The 23,015-nt window shown below is 37.5% G+C and overlaps 2 protein-coding genes across 2 annotated transcripts in view; both read left to right on the forward strand.

The window, feature by feature from the left end:
* The window catches only part of si:dkey-21p1.3 (collagen alpha-1(I) chain), a 99,361-nt gene extending 98,430 nt beyond the window's left edge, over window positions 1-931 (forward strand). Inside the window, exon 51 of the mRNA XM_061887784.1 lies at window positions 779-931. Within this exon, the coding sequence (XP_061743768.1) occupies window positions 779-841 (63 nt within the window). The 3' untranslated portion in view covers window positions 842-931. The remainder of the gene's footprint in view (window positions 1-778) is intronic.
* Window positions 919-22,653, forward strand: LOC133543597 (collagen alpha-2(XI) chain-like). Its single transcript, XM_061888257.1, has 12 exons — window positions 919-960; window positions 1,045-1,098; window positions 1,180-1,233; window positions 1,305-1,358; window positions 4,643-4,660; window positions 6,402-6,464; window positions 6,546-6,698; window positions 14,249-14,390; window positions 14,473-14,579; window positions 21,174-21,248; window positions 21,326-21,523; window positions 21,595-22,653. The coding sequence occupies exons 2-12, from the start codon at window positions 1,066-1,068 to the stop codon at window positions 21,745-21,747; spliced, it is 1,050 nt and encodes a 349-aa protein (XP_061744241.1). The 5' UTR covers window positions 919-960; window positions 1,045-1,065; the 3' UTR covers window positions 21,748-22,653.
* The last annotated feature ends 362 nt before the right edge of the window (window positions 22,654-23,015 follow it).

Below are 23,015 nucleotides of genomic sequence, written 5' to 3' on the forward strand. Positions count from 1 at the left end.
TATTATTTAGCTCATTCACGTAAGACACTAGACGTATAAGATTTCCTCTGATTTAGCGATTAGGAGTGACAGATTGTTTGGTAAACGTATACGTAAACGCATGTTCTATATGTTATAGTTATTTGAATGACTCTTACCATAATATAATACGTTAACATACCAGGCACGTTTTCAGTTGGTTATTTATGCGTCGTATAACGTATACTTATTCAGCCTGTTGTTGTGAAGTGAAGTGAATTATATTTATATAGCGCTTTTTCTCTAGTGACTCAAAGCGCTTTACATAGTGAAACCCAATTTCTAAGTTACATTCAAACCAGTGTGGGTGGCACTGGGAGCAGGTGGGTAAAGTGTCTTGCCCAAGGACACAACGGCAGTGACTAAGATGGCAGAAGCGGGAATCGAACCTGCAACCCTCAAGTTGCTGGCACGGCCACTCTACCAACCGAGCTAAACCGCCCCGTTCACCTTTCTTTATTTATTTTAAAATGCCTTTCAAATGTCTATTCTTGGTGTTGGGTTTTATCAAATAAATTTCCCCCAAAAATGCAACTTATATGTTTTTTTACTTCTTAATTGTGCATTTTCGGCAGGTGCGACTTATACTCCGGAGCGACTTATACTCTGAAAAATACGGTACATACTCCAAAATTAGCACAACAAGGATTTCATACCACATCCCAATTGAATTACTGCTATGTGTTAAATATAGAATACATACAAAACAACATCTTTACCATTTGTATAATTCACTTTGCAGTTTGTTTTGATCTTATAGGGTGAAACTGGACCACCAGGAGAGACAAATGGACCTCCTGGACCAATAGGGCCACTGGTATAATACTCTTTAATTGGTATTGTAAAGACAATTTTAACTTTGCATATAATGGCTCTGCTCTTGAATCAGGGTATCCCGGACTGATAGGACAGAAGGGTGATGCAGGAAAAAGTGGTCACAAGGTTCACTTCTCCAGACATGAAGTACAATATGTTAACATGTAAAGGGCTTTCAAGCCTTTCTTCCTCTTTATTCTTGTTGTACAGGGTTTTCCAGGTGAAAGAGGGATGCAAGGGCCAATTGGTCCAACAGGAATAAAGGTGCTCCAAATAATTGCATTACAACAATTAACATTTACAGGGAATAGAATCTTGACCTTGACTGATATGTTATGATTTTAGGGGAATGCTGGCCGTCAGGGTGCAAAAGGTGTAACAGGTCTTACTGGGAAGGAGGTACTTTTAAATTTACCTCGAATGTCTTGTTTCCAAACATGGAGTTAACCAACATTCTGTTGACTTAACAGGGAGATACTGGTCCTCGTGGTCCACCCGGACTAAAAGGCTCCCCTGGACAATCTGTAAGTTTCTCTCAAGATGTTTTCCAGTAGCAGTTTGGAATAAGAGTACCCTTAAATACAATACATGTCGTTTTCAAATGGTAATATATAATGACAATAAATAGGCAAAGCAGTCTAAAATATTAAATGAACATAAACAAGGATCATTAAAACTGCTTTTATTATTAAAAGTGATTCATGTATGCAGTATACAATATGTACATCGATATGTTTAATTACCAAAGCAGTAGAGCTAGTGGAATAATTATTTCATATTCCTCAATACTCTTGCTGATTGTCTTGTGATTAAGGCAGATTATTAACACAATATGTTTAGTTTTCTTATTACCATATTTTCCGGACTATAAGGTGCACTTAAAATCCTTTTTTTTTTCTCATAACTCCACAGCGCGCCTTATAACCCCGTGCGCCAATGTACAGATTAATTCTGGTTATGCTTACTGACCTCAAAGCAACCTTATTTGGTACATGGGGTAATGATAAGTGCGACCAATAGATGGCAGTCACACATAAGAGATACATGTCGACTGCCATATGACTCAAGTAAACAACACCAACATTTTATATGTTCCATTGAAAATATAGAACATTACACACGGTGCTCAACAATCTATCAAAATGTTTTAGTACGACTTTGGTAAGCTATGAAGCCGCACGGCTTGATTTGTTTCAGCATATGAGTTACCGTATTTTTCGGACTGTAAGTCACAGATTTTTTCATAGTTTGGCCGTGGGTGCGACATATACCCCGGAGTGACTTATGTGTGAAATTATTAACACGTTACCTTAAAATATCAAATAATAATATTTATCTCATTCGCGGAAGAGATGAAAAAAACGTCAGCAATCGTCACACACACGTCAACCAATAAGAATTCGGCGGGGGAGGGGATCATGGCAGAAGTACATTGTGGGTCATGGAATGCTGCCGTACTTATTAAAACGGATTATTTCATCATTGGCGGTAATTTATAAAAACTGAAAAGGGTTGAACAAAAATTGGACCGAAAAGGAAATCATGTACTGCAGATTACAAGCTGGACATAGTGAAATATGCAGCAGAAAACGACAAGAAGAAGCGGCGCATACCTTTGGAGTTGGCAGAGTTGTTTAGAAGTGACATCGAGGAAGATGATTTCATCGGATTTATCGATTAGGAGTGACAGATTGTTTGGTAAACGTATAGCATGTTCTATATGTTATAGTTATTTGAATGACTCTTACCATAATATGTTACGTTAACATACCAGGCACGTTCTCAGTTGGTTATTTATGCGTCATATAACATACTCTTATTCAGCCTGTTGTTCACTATTCTTTATTTATTTTAAATTGCCTTTCAAATGTCTATTCTTGGTGTTGGATTTTATAAAATAAATTCCCCCCAAAAATGAGACTTATACTCCAGTGCGATGTATACCGTATTTTTCGGACTAAAAATCGCTCCGGAGTATACGTCGCACCGGCCGAAAATGCACAATAAAGAAGGAAAAAAACATATAAGTTGCACTGGAGTATAAGTCGCATTTTTTGGGGAAATTTATTTGATAATACCCAACACCAAGACTAGACATTTGAAAGGCAATTTAAAATAAATAAAGAATAGTGAACAACAGGCTGAATAGGTGTATGCCATATGACGCACAAATAACCAACTGAGAACGTGCCTGGTATGTTAACGCAACACATTATGGCAAGAGTCATTCAAATAACTATAACATATAGAACATGCTATACGTTTACCAAGCAATCTGTCACTCCAGGGCCCTAAATCCAATGTGTCGCCTCTGGTATGTGCCCTGCTAGTGTCCTTTCTTTCTGCTGCTCGTTTGCTGTTCTCTGCAGCATATTTCACTACGTCCAGCTTGCAATCTGCAGTATATGATTTCCTTATCGGTGCCATTTTAGTTCAGTCCTTCTCAGTTTTTATAAGTTACCGCCAACGATGAAATGATCCATTTTAATAGCTACGACAGTAGCATATAGCAGTTAGCATATCATGACCCACTATGCACTTCTGCCATGACCCGCCCCAGCCGAATTCTTATTGGTTGGCGTGTGGAGTGACGATTGCTGACGTGTGTGTAACGATTGCAGACAATTTCTTCGTCGCTCACACGAATGAGATAAATAACATTGTTTGATATTTTACGGTAATGTGTTAATAATTTCACACATAAGTTGTTCCGGAATATACGTCGCACCAACGGCCAAACTATGAAAAAAACGTTCACTTATAGTCTGAAGAATACTGTATATGTTTTTTTCCTTCTTTGTTATGCATTTTTGGCTCGTGTGACGTATACTCCGGAGCGATTTATAATCCGAAAAATATGGTACTATTGTGTGTGTATAAGGTATGACGTATTATCTGGTGTTTTGTTTCGCAATATTATGCAGAAGCAATTTTTCTTACATTCTGGCACCTGCTGATCTGTATTTGGGAACTGCATAAGTCCTGAAAAATTGCGCGAGTCTGCCTTTGTAGTCAGTGTCTACACTGTAGTCGATAAGATTCTTCTTTTTCTCAATCATCTTGTTATGGGACATTCATTTTCCGCTGTTACCATTTCTAATTTAAAGTAGTGTAAAGTTGTTACTTATATCTGTCAGTAAAGGTTGCCATAAAAGCACTAAAACACACCGGTGTAGTGGGTTTACATTATTCACCCAAGAAACTTTAGTTATTAGAAGGTTCCGGTCAGACGGTTTTTCACGGGAGACAGTTCCTTCCTGCCTTGTTGTTGCGCTAGTGAGCCATGGATGAGAAGATGCTTCTCCGTTTTTGATTTACGTAAAGTCTGAATGTCATTAAAACATATTTTGACACTTCTTCCACTCCCATTCTTACACGCTACACCGCTACACCAAAGATGACGGAGAGAAGATGCCGTCGAAGGTGACTTACGTAAATAAGACCGCCCACAAAACGGCGCATCCTGAAGCGACTGTCAGAAAGCGGCTTGAAGATGATCTGTAAAACATTTTGACCAAAGAACCACCATTACATGTTATGTAGACCACAAGGAAGTGTCTTAAATTTAGGAAGAAAAAAAATATAACTCCTTTAATGCGCCCTATAATCCGGTGCGCCTTACATATAAAAAAGATCAAAAATGGACCATTCATCGGCAGTGCGCGTTATATAATCCGGTGCGCCCTATGGTCCAGAAAATACGGTAATAGCCAAGTTAAAAAGTCTTAAGTGCACCAATATTTTAAAGATCTGTAGTAGCTTTGTCTTAAAAAAATTCTAAAATTATTTCTTTCATGCCTTTTAACAGGGTCAGCTTGGACAGAAGGTATTGGTAACGCTTTCTATGTTTCTCAGCCTTTAGATCAGCTCAAATGTTTAATGCTATTAGAAACTGGTTCACAACCAATCAGTGATGTGTGGTCAGGTGAAGCAAGTGAGGCAGACCCTTCAAACTGTCATTGTGAAAAATAAAGAACTATATCACTATATATATATATATATATATATATATATATATATATATATATATATATATATATATATATATATATATATATATATATATATATATATTCTGCTTGTTGCGACTGTTATAAAGTATGTTCTGTATGAAAATAAAACTAAAAATAACAGAAGTAAATTGTTCTCTTCTTTTTCTTGGTATCCTAATAATGAGCAACCTGTATTAACATTAATCTGATGATCTCACATGACTGTTTGGATTTTGTTCTCTATTTCCCTATGTTTGGTATAATTTTTTGTCCTGGTGCTCTTGTTTTAGTTGTAAAGTATTAAGTTGTTTTGATGCACCTTCACTCTCTGCTTAACTTCCTGCCAACACATCTATTTTCGATTGATTAGTCAAGCCTATTGAGGTTCATCTGTTGCTCCTTGCCAGTCTTGGATTATTGCTTTCATGGTCGTCTGCATGTGTTACTCTGCTGCCGCTACACACTAAAAAATGCTGGGTTATTTTGATAACTCAATTTAAAAGTTGTGAGTGTTGGGTTAAATTTTTTAGTTATTGTTATGAAGCGCAATCCACTTATTGAGTTATAAGAGTATTATTTTAACTCAATTTCTGGGTTTTCAAAACCATCAACCATGTTTGGGTTGTTTTTCAATCAGTAACGCATTTTTGGGTGAATGGCTTTTTTTTTTAATTAAAAAGGTACTTTTTTTCTTGAAAGACATTTTATTATGGATTAATCTCATTAACATTATTTACAATCACACATCTTATGTACACAAAAATATTTGATCATGCTGTATAGAACTACTATGACCATACACAGCAATTCTTGCAAAAAAAAAAATGCCACTCATATCTTGCTTTTGAGTATATTTTAATGGAATAAAAATAATTTTGAGCAGTATTTGGGAAGAAGTAAGACAAACCAGTAGTAAAATGTATAATTTTTAAATAACTATAGGGTCAAGGAGCGCTAAATTGCACAACCCAATAGTTAGCTCAGCTTTTGTGTTAAAAACATTCAACCCAATTGTTGGGTTATGAATCAACCAACATTGAGTTAGCATAACTCAACTTTTGGGTTAGATAAATAAACCCAATAGTTTAGTTGGGAATAACCCAACAATAACTTAATATAACTCAACTTTTTGGTTAAATAATTAAACGCAAAAGTTGAGTTGAAAAAATTAACCCAAAATGTTGAGTTACAATAACTCAAATAAGGGGTTCGTCCTTTTCTGAACCAGCAGTTGGGTTAAAATTGGGTTATTTTTTAACCCAACATTTTTTAGTGTGTATCTGCTTTGCATGAGCCGTTTGTTTCTGCCGTTTTGCTCTCTATTTAAAGATTTAGACTTATTTGACCTGCACACCGGCTTGTGTCTTTGCATTTTGGGGTCATGCTATCAGCCTACATGTGGCACTGTGACAATTGATGTAATAACTATTTTATTTTTAAACTCCAAAGGAGACAACGCCTCACCAATCATGAACCTCACCACACATCACTGTGGCCAATGTGTTCCTGGATATGCCACAGGATATTAATAATGCATGTATAGTTATCCCTGCATTGTGAATTGCTGAATTACAGGGAATGAAAGGTGTCCAAGGCACCAGTGGTCCTAAAGGGGTGAAAGGAAAGAAAGGAAACCCGGTAAGTATGAAACAAACATTTTAAAAGTATATTCGTTTGATGTATTGTGACGTTTTACATAATCTCTTCTTTTTTCTTCAGGGAAAATCAGGTTTACCAGGAAATTACACACCTAAAGAAAGAAAAGGATCAAATGATGGTGATAGACCCAGTGAGACACCTGAATCCTTAACAAGATCTAGCACATCCAAGTCTGAACACAAACTGCTGCAGAACCAACATAGACAACAAAAAGTTAGTATCAGCTTCCTTCTCTTACATGCTTATTTTTATATTTGTTTCATTGGGACTGAATGCAACGGTGCAGCGTTAGTTGCCATGGTCGTGATTACATGTGCATGCAGAGTGACAGTGTGTCATCCTACGATCACATTATGTTGACCCAATAATAAGGCAAGTCTTTTATTCCCAAACAAAAAAAAACACAAAGATGACTACCGTATTTTTTGAACGCCTTATAACCCGGTGACGCCTAATGTACGGCATAATTCTGGTTGTTCTTACTAATCCAGGTGTCTGGATTTAGCCCGGACAGTCCGGATTTGTAATGCCCTGTCCGGCGTCCGTCGCAGCATCAAGCCGGACACGTATTTGTCCTCCTTTTTGTGGCACTAGGCTTGAAGAGCGTAGTTTTTTCATCTTTGCTGGGCTGCAGCGCAATAGCCAATCATAGACCGTCAAAAAATGCCCCCAACGCAGTAACATATCAAATGATTGGCTAAGAGCAGTGTCGGATACAAATCTGCTTATGATTGGTTACAAAAGTAAACAAGGGTCCATGTACTGCTGCGGCATGACATTGCCAGAAAGTTAGCATCATGCCAAAACCCAAGACCTCGTTTAATTCTGAATGGATAAAAGAGCACAAATTTATAACGAAAAGCAGTCGAGACTCATTCCATGGCTTCTGCACATTTGTCAATGTGATGTCGACGTAAGTAGTCAGGGGAAATCTCCAATTGAACGGCATGCGGGTACGGATAAACATAAAAGTAATAAACGTGTGGCTGGTACCTTTTCAATGAGGATGTTTTTCCATGAAGTTTCGTTGCCCCTGGATGACAAGATAATTGCTGCGGAGCTGTGCTAGGTGTACCATGCTGTAAAGCATCACCAGTCCTACAGAAGTTTAGACTTTTTTTTTTTTTTATATATATGTTACATGTTAATTGTTGTTTACATTTAAGTCCACACATGCTTTGTGGCACTCTGCTCTTGAAAAGATTCATCTCGGTGGTCACTTTTTGAACACCACAATGTATTGAATAAATACAAATACTGTTAACAAACACTTGACTTTAATATTTTTTCCTATTCAGTCACACAAACATCATCTTTAAACCACTCAAAATTGTACTATAAATAAGAGTATACCAGAGTCCTATGTACACCATAGTAATTGATTGATATGCCGCACAATGTCCTCCTTTTTGGTGTCATGGAAATGGTCACCCTACTTACTGACCTCAAAGCAATTGTATTTGATACATGGTGTAATAAGTGTGACCATATTATTATTATTGTAAATAATATAAATAATTCAATGTATACACTCTGATGACTGTATTATGCTGATAGTATATATTTATACCATGAATTGATTTACGTGGACCCCGACTTAAACAAGTTGAAAAACGTATTCGGGTGTTACCATTTAGTGGTCAATTGTACAGAATATGTACTGAACTGTGCAATCTACTAGTAAAAGTGTCAATCAATTAAACCAGTAGATGGCAGTCACACATGAGAGATACGTGTAGACTGCAATATGATGGCAGTAAACAACACCAAATCTTTAAAAGTTCCATTGAGACAACGCTCAAAAATCTGTCAAAATGTTTTTAGTACGACCGCTTGATGGATTGTCAGCGCATTAAACATATGAGTATTATTATGGTGTGTGTATAATGACCTCAAAATGGCACCTATTAGCAGACATATTACCTGGTGTTTTGTTTTGCAATACTAGGCAAAACCAACTTTTCTTACCTTCTGGTACCTGCTAGTGTATTTGAAATCTGCATAAGTCCTGAAAATGAGCACGTGTCCGCAATTGTTGTCCGTGACGACGCCGTAGTCATGAGCTTCTTCTTTTTCTCTACCTTCTTATGTGGCATTCATCTTCCACTGTTGCCATTTTTAATATATAAAATAGTGTACTTATATCGTACTTTTATCTGTCAGTAGACTAGCTATCAAAACGCTTAAAACTGTAGTGGGTTTACATAATTCACCCACGAAATGTTAGTTATTGGAGGTCTCCGGTTGGACGGTTTATAACGGGATACATTTCCGGCGTTGATGTTGCACTGGTGGGCCACGGATGAGGAGATGCTGCTCCATTATTGATTTATGTAAAGTCTGAATGTCATTAAAACAGTTAGCTCCATCTTTTGACACTTCTTCCACTCCCGTCCTTGTACGCTACACCGCTACAACAAAGATGACGAGGCGAAGATGTGACCCACCCATAATGTGTCACATTTTTGTGTTGATTTATTTATTTTATTTTGTGGTTTGAATTCGGAGCTTCACAGTGGAAGAGGGGTTAGTGCGTCTGCCTCACAATACGAAAGTTCTGAGTAGTCTAGGGTTCAATCCCAGGCTCGGGATCTTTCTGTGTGGCGTTTGCAGGTTCTCCCCGTGAATGCGTGGGTTCCCTCCGGGTACTCCGGCTTCCTCCAAAGACATGCACCTGGGGATAGATTGATTGGCAATACTAAATGGGCCCTAGTGTGTGAATGTGAGTGTGAATGTTGTATGTATATCTGTGTTGGCCCTGCGATGAGGTGGCGACTTGTCCAGGGTGTACCGCGCCTTCCGCCCGATTGTAGCTGAGATAGGCACCAGCGCCCCCGGCGATCCCAAAGGGAATAAGCGGTAAAAAATGGATGGATGGATAGCATGCTATTTTATTGTGTTTAGACGTGGTGGTGTAAATTAAGCTCTCAGGAATGGTCAATGAACATTTCAAGTACAGTAACTTAAAGCTGCTATTATAAGAAGAAGAAAATGAAGAAAAGTAAAGTGCTTAAATGAATGTTGCTAAAAAGTGCATTAAGTGAAAGGTGAATATTCCTGAGAAAGACAATACAGTGAAATAAGGTCTAATTGGGTACTTTATTGTATGTTTTGGAGTGATGATGTGGATATATAAAAATATATGGGATAGGCATACAGTATTGGTATGGTAATTATAACTCCAGTGATACAGTAAGGGTTTAATGATAGTTTATCAAGTGTCTGGATGAAAATAGAGGTGAAGATAAAGTAAATGACATTGACATGATAATAAAAATTGACAAAAGATAGGAGAAATGAATTGAATTGTGGATTTGTAATTCCTAATCAATTCTGATAAAAGCGACCAGTCTGTGAACAACTGAAACATTCTGTGTGCTTTTTCCTCTTGTTTAACAGGACATTATTATCTGACTGCTTGTCCTGGCTACCTGGACCTGCAACAAAGCCGCTGCTGAAGGTGAGCCACGTAAATAAGACTGCCCACAAAACGGCAACTGTTAGAAAGCTACTTGAAGATGGTCTGTAAAACATAATCTGTGCAACATTTTGACCAAAGAACCACCATTACATGTTATGTAGACCACAAGGTAATGTTTTGAGTTTAGAAAAAATTCATAATATGACCCCAATAATGCGGCCTTTAATCCGGTGCTTCTCTTGTACGAAAATAGACCTGACTCGACCCGTTCATCGGCAGTGCGGCTTTTAATCCGGTGCGCCCTATGATCCGAAAAATACGGTAAATGTCTATCTGGGTCCTAGATGTATCTGCCCAAACCAACAGGTGGCGACTTATCCCTAAGTAAATACCATACTGCACTGTACCAACTTTATTAATGAAGCCCTTTAAAGATAAAGCTGTATTGCTGTCAGTCACTCACACACATTAGTGACCAGTGTCATAGCCATGCAAGGACTTACCTGAGCTGAAGCCATCAAGTTTAGAGGCCTTATCTTCACGTCCGAATGCAATGACTCCAATTCATAGTGGTCAGTCACGGCGGTCTCGCACAAATGTGCATGCGCCCCTTTTTTTCTTCATTTAAAACACTTCTTGTGGTCTACGTAACATGTAATGGTGGTTGTTTGGTCAAAATGTTGCATAGATTATGTTTTACAGTCAAGCCGCTTTCTGACCGTCTCTTCTTTTTGTGGGGCTGGTATTATTCACGTACCTCCACTTCGACTGCGTCTTCTCCCCATCCACTTTGTTGTAGTTTTTAGCGCTTCCATAGTGAGTCTACTGACAGATATAAGTTTAAACTAGGATTGTACAGTATACCGGTATAGTATAGGGTCCCGATCGTCGGGACCCAGGATGGACCGCTCGCCTGTATCGGTTGGGGACATCTTTACGCTGCTGATCCGCCTCCGCTTGAGATGGTGTCCTGTGGACGGGACTCTCGCTGCTGTCTTGGATCCGCTTGAACTGAACTCTCGCGGCTGTGTTGGAGCCACTATGGATTGAACTTTCACAGTATCATGTTAGACCCGCTCGACATCCATTGCTTTCGGTCCCCTAGAGGGGGTTGGTTGCCCACATCTGAGGTCCTCTCCAAGGTTTCTCATAGTCAGCATTGTCACTGGCGTCCCACTGGATGTGAATTCTCCCTGCCCACTGGGTGTGAGTTTTCCTTGCCCTTTTGTGGGTTTTTCCGAGGATGTTGTAGTCGTAATGATTTGTGCAGTCCTTTGAGACATTTGTGATTTGGGGCTATATAAATAAACATTGATTGATTGATTGATATAGTACCGCGATACCAATGAATCATATTTGGTACTATACCGTCTCTAAAAAGTACCAGTCCCGCACCCTCCCGACGAGCATGTTCAGCAGCGCATAATCACAGAGTACTTACAGGCAGACATAGTGTGTAGACAGAAAAGGGAGAATGAACGCATTTCGGCCTAAAAACTAACGATAAAGGTGAAGCTATAAGACTGAAACGCCCTCAAGAGGGGGTGCTTTAAGACATTGCTAGTCCATCCGCAGTCTGCAAGTAAATTAATAATTCACTTTCTATCACTTGTCCTTAATAATTTGGACAAAATAATAGAATGGAAAATGACTCAATATGTTACTGCATATGTCAGCAGCTAAATTAGGAGCCTTTATTTGCTTACTTACTAATAAAAACAGTTGTCTCGCTATTCACTATTTTATTAACTGTTTATATAACCTGCTCAGTGGCCTTGTGGTTAGAGTGTCCGCCCTGATATGGGTAGGTCGTGAGTTCAAACCACGGTTGAGTTATACCAAAGAATGGGACCCATTGCCTCCCTGCTAACTCAGCATCAAGGGTTAGAATTGGGGGTTTGGGGTTAAATCACCAAAATGATTCCCCGGCGCAGCCACCTCTGCTGCTCACTGCTCCCCTCACCTCCCAGGAGATGAACAACGGGATGTGTCAAATGCAGAGGACAAATTTAACCACACCTAGTACAAACCCTGTTTCTATATGAGTTGGGAAATTGTGTTTGATGTAAATATAAATGGAATACAATGATTTGCAAATAATTTTCAACCCATATTCAGTTGAATATGCTACAAAGACAACATACGGTATTTGATGTTCAAACTAATAAACTTTTTTTTTTTGCAAATAATCATAAACTTTACAATTTGATGCTAGTAACACGTGACAAAGAAGTTGGGAAAGGTGGCAATAAATACTGCTCAAGTTAAGGAATAATCAAAGGTTCAGAGAATCTGGAGAAATCACTCTACTTGGCCGGAAACCAACATTGAATGACCGTGACCTTCGATCCCTCAGACGGCACTCTATCAAAAACCGACAACAATCTCAAAAGGATATTACCACATGGGCTCAGGAACACTTTAGAAAACCACTGTAACTAAATACAGTTGGTCACTGCATCTGTAAGTGCAAGTTAAAGCTCTACTATGCAAAGCGGAAGCCATTTATCAACAACATCCAGAAACGCTGCTGATGCAAAGTGGAAAAGTGTTCTGTGGTCTGAGTCCACATTTCAAATAGTTTTTGGAAATATTCGACATCATGTCATCCGGACGAAAGGGGAAGCGAAACATCCAGACTGTTATTGACGCAAAGTTCAAAAGCCAGCATCTGTGATGGTATCGGGGTGCATTAGTGACCAAGACATGGGTAACTTACATATCTGTGAAGGCACCATTAATGCTGAAAGGTACATACAGGTTTTGGAACAACATATACTGCCATCTGAGCGCCGTCTTTTTCATGGACGCCCCTGCTTATTTCAGCAAGACAATGCCAAGCCACATTCAGCATGTGTTACAACAGCGTGGCTTCGTAAAGAAAGAGTGTCTCCCATCGAAAATGTGTGGCGCATTATGAAGCGTAAAATACGACAGCAGAGACCCCGGACTGTTGAACGACTCATTGCCTCCCTGCTAACTCAGCATCAAGGGTTAGAATTGGGGGTTGGGGGTTAAATCACCAAAATTATTCCCCGGCTGCTCACTGCTCCCCTCACCTCCCAGGGGATGAACAACGGGATGTGTCAAATGCAGAGGACAAATTTAACCACACCTAGTACAAACCCCGTTTCCATATGAGTTGGGAAATTGGGTTTGATGTAAATATAAACGGAATACAATGATTTGCAAATTATTTTCAACCTATGTTCAGTTGAATATGCTACAAAGACAACATACGATATTTGATGTTCAAACTAATAAACATTTTTTTTTTGCAAAAAATGTTTTAAAACAAGAATGGGAAATAATTCCACTTTCAAAGCTTCAACAATTAGTTTCCTCAGTTCCCAAATGATTTATTGAGTGTTGTTAAAAGAAAAGGTGATGTAACACAGTGGTGAACATGCCCTTTCCCAACTTTTTTGTCACGTGTTGCTGGCATCAAATCCTAAAGTTAATGATTATTTGTAATAAAAAAAAAAGTTTATGAGTTTGAAAATCAAATATCTTGTCTGTGTAGTGCAGGGGTCGGGAACCTTTTTGGCTGAGAGAGCCATGAAAGCCAAATATTTCAAAATGTATTTCCGTGAGAGCCATAAAATATTTTTTAGCACTGAATACAACTAAATGTGTGCATTTTTAAGTAAGACTAACATTTTTAGAGTATAATAAGTGTCTTATTATTTTTAATAACATTGTTGTGCTAAAGTTAACTAATAATAAATATAATACTTCTTACCATTAATGCAACATTTTGAACAGGTGCGATAGAAAATGGATGGTTGGATTAAAATGCATGAGAATGTTTTATCATTTGAATGTTATTTTTAATACTGTGATTACCAGCGCAATTATTAATTACTTATCGTGTTATGCAATGTCAGCTAAGATTTATCTGAGAGCCAGGTGCAGTCATCAAAAGAGCCACATCTGGCTCTAGAGCCATAGGTTCCCTACCTGTGGTGTAGTGCATTCAATTGAATATGGGTTGAAAAGAATTTGCAAATCATTGTATTGCGTTTATATTTACATCTAACACAATTTCCCAACTCATATGGAAACGGGGTTTGTATGTCTGTGACAATCATTGGTACTTTAACTTTTAACTTATTTGAGAAAAAGATTCCAATAAAAAACATATTTTTAATGTACCGTAAGATTTTTTTTGTAAATAAAAAGACAACAATGCCATTTTTTGTGGTTCCCTTTATTTAGAAAAGTATCAAAATACACACAAAATACTAGTATCGGGACAACCCTACTATGCACTCTTTAATGAGGCTTTGCTATGCCACTGCTGGTACCATTTAACATTTATAAATAATATATTCTTCTGTAGCAGCATCGTCCAGTGAAAACTGAACCTGGAGAATCTCTAGAAGATGAAGCTGATGAAGCTTTCAGTTGGCCTCAAGGAACCAAAGATGACCCTGGCACCACTTGCTATGAGCTGGGACTTATACACCCACATCTGAATGATGGTATGAGGCACCAGTAAGGCTTTTAGCCATGTTGAATGGCTGCTCCTTGGTTCACTTATAACGTAGATGCATTTTATTTCAGGTTACTTCTACATGGACCCCAACCAAGGTTGTCCTTATGATGCTCTGAGAGTGTTTTGTAACTTCACAGCAGGAGGAAGCACCTGCATTGACCCAATGCCATCAGAGGTAAGGTTTAATTGACAACACTTTGAAATGGTAAGGACGGGAATGGCAAAAAGATCAATGTCATTATAAAAAGTTCTGAATACCGTACTATAGGGCGCACCGGATTAAAAGGCGCACTGCCGATGAATGGTCTATTTTTGATCTTTTTTCGTATATAAGACGCACCTGATTATAGGGCGCATTGAAGGAGTGATTCTTTTTTTATTTAATTTTTTTTTTAAATGGAAGTCTCTTCTTGTGGTCTCCATAACATGTGATGGTGGTTCTTTGTCGTACTAAAACATTCTGATAGATTTTTGAGCGGCGTGTGTAATGTTCTATATTGTCAATAGAACATATAACATGTTGGTGTTGTTTACTTGAGTCATATTGCCATCATAGTGCAGTCTACATGTATCTCTTATGTTTGACTGCCATCTACTGGTCACACTTATTACACCATGTACCAAGTAAAATTGCTTCGAGGTAGGTGAGCAAAACCATAATTATTCCGTAAATTAGGCGCACCAAGTTATAAGGCGCACTGTCGAATTTTGAGGGGGAGGGGGGAGGATTTTAAGTGCACCTTACAGTCCGGAAAATACGGTAGTTCGTTTTTTACTTTAATCCGCAATGGTTGAACAAAAAACATCTCCATATATGGGACACATAAGGGTATTTGGCTCACAAGCATGCTTGGAAGCGAGAAATACATATTTTAACAAGCTTCTATCATCATTTTGGTTCATTTATGCTCGTTTGTCTGTTATCCTCATTGGCCACGGATTTCTACACTGCAAAAACTGAAATCTAAATAAGATTAAATATTTCAAATAAGGGTGATATTTGTTTATTTTCTGTCGAAGATAATTCTTCTCACTAAGCAGATTTCATGTTAGTGTTTTACTTGTTTCAAGTGTTTTGGTCCTAAATGATCTCAGTAAGATATTACAGCTTGTTGCTGAGATTTTATGACCTATATTGAGTAAAACACGCTTGAAACTTGAATATCAACTGTTGCAAAGCTGTGTTATCAACCTTCACAAGTATACAACTACTTTTTTAAAGGAATAATTTCTTATTTCAAGGCTGTTAAAAAAAAAAAAAAAATCATTACTGACAGATTTGTGTCTCGTATTAAATCAGATGACAGCCAAATGGACTTTTCTGTTTTATTTTTAATGAAACAATAGAAAATATGTACTCACATGTTAGTACAATTAGCACAGTACCGTAAACTGATAGTTAATATTTGAAAATTTAACATGGGACATTTCAAACAATTTTGAGCGGAAATAATTAATGCACATTCAGATAAATTCCTCAAAATTACAATTAAACAAATTTGGGCTGGGGTCTGGTCTTTATATATGCACACTAATTGACTGAAAGAGCACGCACTTGGCGCGACAATGTCATGTTATCGATGGAAAAATGCATATTTTAGACTGTATGAGTTATTGTATGAGACCCTGGACTAACAAGCGGTTGCCTTATTGCCTTTCCATCAAGAACAATACATTAATTTTTAGTATAAGTTTGCTGGTCCCAAGAAATGTAATGCCAAGCACATATCATAATGTCAAGATAATGGCACTAGCATTTACTTATTTAAGAATATTTTTTTAACATATTGAACAAAAAGGTCTTTTTTTAATTTCTACCAAGAAAAGTGCACTTATCAGTCAGAATAAACTTATTTTAAAAAGGTATTTTTGGGTTCAGAGGTTAGGTAATTTTACTTGTTTTGGAAAGTTTTGACAAGCCAAAATTTCTTGTTCTATCGGCAGATAATTTTGCTTAGTTAAAATAAAATATCCCTAATTTTTGTATTTTTTTTTCTTATTTTTGAACACTGACTTTTTGCATTTTCCCGCTTGTCCTGTTTTATCCCAGATATAAAACATTTTAACAAAGTGTGTCTCATGTACATACTGGCCAGTTGAGATGTCAACTTTGACATCATCAATTGTTTGTCCACATTAGAGTAACAGGTAAGCTGGAGTCTATTCCATCTGATTTGGGGCGAGAGGCATAATAATCCCTAGACTGGCCAACAGGGTCTACAGTGCAAATATAGAAAAAAACTTCACACTCTCCACACTATTGATGAGTTGGTTAACCAATAACATTTATTTTTGGAATGTGTAAGGAAGATGTAGCAAACTCTACACAGATATAACAAAACTTAAAAGGGAACTTCACTATTTGGGGAATTTTGCTTATCGTTCACAATCATTATGAAAGACATGACGGATAGATTTTTAACTCATTCTAAATATTAAATACATTTAATCAGAAGTCCGCTTACAATGGAGTTGTTAGGCCTTGGGAAAAAAAGAGGACTCAGGCACAGAAGGGGGAAGATTGACACAGGCTTTATTTCAGCAGTTTTCCAATAACTCTCTTTTATATGAGTGATTTAAACAAAATGGCTACAAACTATATATGACACACTCGAGTAACAAAAGATAGATAGCATAGGACAGTGGTTCTCAACCTTTTTTCAGTGATGTACTCCTGTGAACATTTTTTTTAATTCAAGTACCCCCTAATCAGAGCAAAGCATTTTTGGTTGAAAAAAAAGAGATTAAGTAAAATACAGCACTATGTCATCAGTTTCTGATTTATTAAATTGTATTACAGTGCAAAATATTGCTCATTTATAGTGGTCTTTCTTGAACTATTTGGAAAAAAAGATATAAAAATAACTAAAAACATGTTGAAAAATAAAAAAGTGATTCAATTATAAATAAAGATTTCTACACATAGAAAAGTAATCAACTTAAAATGCCCTCTTTGGGGATTGTAATAGAGATCCATCTGGATTCATGGACTTAATTCTCAACATTTCTTCACAAAAAAAGAAATCTTTAACATCAATATTTATGTAACATGTCCACAAAAAATCTAGCTGTCAACACTGAATATTGCATTTTTGCATTTATTTTCACAGTTAATGAACTTACATTCATATTTTGTTGAAGCATTATTTACTAAATATATTTATAAAGGAATTTTTGAATTGTTGCTATTTTTAAAAATATCTCACATACCCCTTGGCATACTTTCAAGTACCCCGAGGGGTACACGTACCCCCATTTGAGAACCACTGGCATAGGGCATAAAACACTAAACGAAAAATCACTCCATAGGGAGGAAAAAGGCACAAGCAAACTTCTAAACTGATCTAATAACAAACAACCAACTAACAATCTATGATAAACTACACAAAAGGAAAATCGCTCATGCAGAGGAGGAAACAAGAAGCTATAAACAGAAAGTACGCTATAAAAAGCTAAGAAAACTACAAACTAAAAAGCGTTCCAAGAGGAGGAAAAAAGGAAATTAGCACAAAAAAACTGATCAAAAAACTTTAACAAAGAAATCAAGGAATAAGGCTAAGCAATACTTAACAAGACTGTGGAAGACAGCTGAAGGTACATTACGAGACAATATACTCTGGCAACAAGACAAGGGAAGACGAGGACTATATACACATGAGGGAGGGTGACACAGGTGAGCACAATCAGGCAATCAGGAGAGACATCAGACCAGTGACACAGGAGGAAGGGCAAGTGGCCTGAAACGCAGGAGGATTAGATTTTCTAAATAAGACAGGAAGTTTGCCGGACAACCCCAAAACAGGACTTCCCTCACCACGGTGAGACAGGAGTTTAGGGGCAGTGGTTCTCAAATGGGGGTAAGCGTACCCCTGGGGGTACTTGAAGGTATGCCAAGGGGTACGTGAGATTTTTTTTTTTATATTCTAAAAAAAACAACAATTAAAAAATCCTTTATAAATATATTTATTGAATAATACTTCAACAAAATATGAATGTAAGTTCATAAACTGAAAAGAAATGTAACAATGGAATATTCAGTGTTGACAGCTAGATTTTTTTGTGGACATGTTCCATAAATATTAAAATTAAATATGTCTTTTTTTTTTCTGAAGAAATGTTTAGAATTAAGTCCATGAATCCAGATGGCTCTCTATTAAAATCCCCAAAGAGGGCACTTTAAGTTGATGATTACTTCTATGTGTAGAAATCTTTATTTATAATTGAATCACTTGTTTATTTTTCAAGAAATTCTTTGTTATTTGTATATCTTTTTTTATCCAAATAGTTCAGGAAAGACGACAAATGAGCAATATTTTGCAATGTTATACAATTTAATAAATCAGAAACTGATTATATAGGGCTGTATTTTACTTCGTCATCTCTTTTTTTCAACCAAAAATTCTTTGCCCTGATTAGGGGGTACTTGAATTTAAAAAAAAAATTCACAGGGGGTACATCACTGAAAAAAGATTGAGAACCACTGCTAGAGATCCCCCAAAAAAACTTTCAAATACCTCCAATAGGGTATTCTATACATGATGTAAGTGTATAATAACATTTAATACTAACGTATTTTAATCATTTTGATCATTTTAAGCATACACAGCAGAATAATTTCAAAAACGCATCACAAACCACGTTAAACCCAGATTTCGATCTAACAAAGGTCTTAACTCATTCTCTTTCTATGCCACATCAATGTGGAATGCACTCCCAACAGGTATAAAAGTGAGTGCATCTCTATATTCCTTCAAAACCGCTCTAAAACAACACTTCCAGGCAACTTCAACACTTTACTAATACCCTCCTCCATTCACATCCCATCTCCCCGGATTATAAACAACTCAAATGTACTTCTAATGCATATACTTGTTCTTATGCTATCTGAACTCACTATGTTCTCTGCTGGCTGTACATATCCTACTGTAAGACCTACACTGTTTCAATGTCCACATTTCTCTGTTGATGCAATTGTTGATGACTGAAGTTCTGATATCAACCAAAGCTCCTCATCCCACCCCCCGGATTGTAAATAATGTAAATAATTCAATGTACATACTATGATGATTAACTTGTGTGATGACTGTATTATGTTGATAGTATATATTTGTACCATGAATTGATTAACGTGGACCCCGACTTAAACAAGTTGAAAAACTTATTCGGGTGTTACCATTTAGTGGTCAATTGTACAGAATATGTACTGTACTGTGCAATCTACTAATAAAAGTATCAATCAATCAATCAAAATTGCTTTTTTTTCTTCATCACTGATTACTCACTGCAGACTTTATGAGAGCCGACAAACATAATAAAACATCACCTACCGTGCAAGGTCTGCTGTCATTAGGATGCCAACTGCTCGGATGTTCAGAAATTCCCATCTAAATGAAAAATGTCTCATAATCCTCGTGAAGAAACAGGATGGGGGCACTGTTCGTGTTACAGGTCCGAAACGATTTCTACAACATCAAACAACTGTTGATTCCATACTTTTCCGGGGTTGTAGGTGTGAATGTGAGTGTGAATGGTTGATTGTCTGTGCCCTGCAAGTGGCTAGCAACCAGTGAGCGGTGTACCCCACTGCTCACCCTAGGTCTGCTGAACCGATAGAGGCCAAGCAATTTTGAAAATGAATGCAAATATTTTTAAAACAGTTTGTATCTTTTGATTTTTGTATTGTATCGTAATTGTTATTTTTTTGGGGCTTGATGTGTTTTTGGTGCTTGATGTGTCCCTGACGGCAGACAGGTAACGGTGGTTGGGCATTGAGTACATGAAAGTGGGGCACCGCCATGTAGCATAATGGCCAAGAGTAGAGATGTTCGATAATGACTTTTTTGCCGATATTCCGGTATTGTCCAACACTTAATTACCGATTCCCATATCAACCGATACCGATATATACAGTCGTGGAATTAACACATTATTTTGCCTAATTTTGTTGTGATGGATGGATCGATAGATAGATAGATAGATAGATAGATAGATAGTACTTTTATTGATTCCTTCAGGAGACTTCCTTCAGGAAAATTAAAATGATGTGATACCCTGCTGGTTGCATTAAACAATGTAACAAGGTTTTCCAAAATAAATCAACTCAAGTTATGGAAAAAAATGCCAAAATGGCACTGCCATATTTATTATTGAAGTCACAAAGTGCATAATTTTTTTTAACATGCCTCAAAACAGCACCTTTAAATTTGGAACATGTTCCCCTTGAGAGAGCATGAGGATATTGAGGGGGGGGGGGGGGGGGGGGGGGGGTAGCGGGGGGTGTATATTGTAGTGTCCCGGAAGAGTTAGTGCTGCAAGGGGTTCTGGTATTTGTTCTGTTGTGTTTATGATGTGTCACGGTGCGAATGTTCTCCCGAGATGTGTTTGTCATTCTTGTTTGGTGTGGGTTCACAGTGTGGCGCATATTTGTAACAGTGTTAAAGTTGTTTATACAGCCACCCTCAGTGTGACCTGTATGGCTGTTAACCAAGTATGCCTTGCTTTCACTTGTGTGTGTGTGAAAAGCCGTAGATATTATGTGACTGGGCCGGCACGCAAAGACAGTGCCTTTAAGGTTTATGTGGCGCTCTGTACTTCTCCCTATGACCATGTACACAGCGTCGTTTTTAAAAGTCATACATTTTACTTTTGAAACCGATACCGATCATTTCTGATATTATATTTTAAAGCATTTATCGACTGATATTCTCGGCAGTCCGATATGACCAGACATCTCTAGCCAAGAGTACTAAAACATTTGTCCTGCTTGTAGATAACATGGAGGTGGTATCCAGGAAGGTACAAATCATCAGTTCAATGGTTCAGTCATCAACATGGCAGTGACAAGGTAAGACTGACCTGGATTGATTTCGCAACATAAGCAGTTATCTTTGACTTAATATGAACGTCTCTACTGCTCCATAGTTTAGGTACCCTGGTGTGGATGTTGTCCAGCTGAGGTTTCTACGGTTACACAGCCACACATCTTTTCAGCGTATAATTCTCAGTTATACAGCAAACAGGACTGCGATGGAAGGCACCAACAACCTTATCCACTTTCTGGGAGACTCTCGCCAAGAGATAAATTCACGCCATACCAGAATATCCACAATAAATCATAAGGTAGTGATTATAGCATTACAGCAGACTTGTTGTATCGGTGTCATTGAGCTCTTCCTTGTCTATGTTTCCAGGTGGAGGTAGTAGTGAGGGTTCAGGGCAGTACGGAGCTACATCGAGGTGATATGCAGGTTCTTCCTATAAGAGATTTGGGTATAAACATGTCTGCGCTATGGATGCAGGTGCATGAGGTCCAGGCAGTCGTGGGGCCACTCTGCTTCTTGTGACTAATGCGTGTGGATGAGCGAGTGCTTTTTGCCCATTTGTTTCTTGTAAATGATTAAATATAGCGGGGATGTATGGTGTGTAGTGCAGTGGTTCTCAACCTTTTTTCAGTGATGTACCCCCTGTGAACATTTTTTTTAATTAAAGTACCCCTTAATCAGAGCAAAACATTTTTGGTTGAAAAAAAGAGATAAAGAAGTAAAATACAGCACTATGTCGTCAGTTTCTGATTTATTAAATGTTATAACAGTGCAAAATATTGCTCATTGATAGTGGTCTTTCTTAAACTATTTGGAAAAAAAGATATAAAAATAACTAAAAACTTGTTGAAAAATAAACAAGTGATTCAATTATAAATACAGATTTCTACACACAGAAGTAACCATCGACTTTAAGTGCCCTCTTTGGGGATTGCAATAGAGATCCATCTGGATTCATGAACTTAATTTTAATTCTAAACATTTCTTCACAAAAAAAGAAATCTTTAACATAAATATCTGTGGAACATGTCCACAAAAAAATCGAGCTGTCAACAATGAATATTGCATTGTTGGATTTCTTTTCACAGTTTATGAACTTACATTCATATTTTGTTGAAGTTTTATTCAATAAATGTATTTATGAAGGATTTTTGAATTGCTGCTATTTTAAAAATATTTTAAAAAAATCTCACATACCCCTTGGCATACCTTCAAGTACCCCCAGGGGTACACGTATCCCCATTTGAGAACCACTGGTCTAGACAATGTACATTAGTGCTGAACTTCATTTTGTTTATACAGTATTTATTGAATTAAAATTGTTATAGGTGGATACAGAAGAGTGAGCCTATATTGTGTGAAAAGTTATTTTCATTCAGTTGTGTGTATGTCATTGTTTATATAAATAAAAATAATCGCTTGAAACACCAGAAATATATCAACCCTATATTTTTATTATTTTAACTGAAACTTAAATTTTGGTAGTGTTGCACACTTACTACATCATGAAAATGTTTTACTTCAACCTACTCATTGGCCTAGTGGTTTGAGGGTCCGCCCTGAGATCGGTAGGTTCTGAGTTCAAACCCCGGCCGAGTCATACCAAAGACTATAAAAATGTGACCCATTACCTCCCTAATTGGCACTCAGTATCAAGGGTTGGAATTGGGGGTTGAATCACCAAAAATGATTCCTGGGCATGGCACCGCTGCTGCCCACTGTTACCCTCGCAGGGGGTGAACAAGAGGATGGGTCAAATGCAGAGGAAAAATTTCGCAACACCTGGTGTG

Source organism: Nerophis ophidion, linkage group LG26, assembly GCF_033978795.1.
Source record: "Nerophis ophidion isolate RoL-2023_Sa linkage group LG26, RoL_Noph_v1.0, whole genome shotgun sequence".
Classification (NCBI taxonomy): domain Eukaryota; kingdom Metazoa; phylum Chordata; class Actinopteri; order Syngnathiformes; family Syngnathidae; genus Nerophis; species Nerophis ophidion.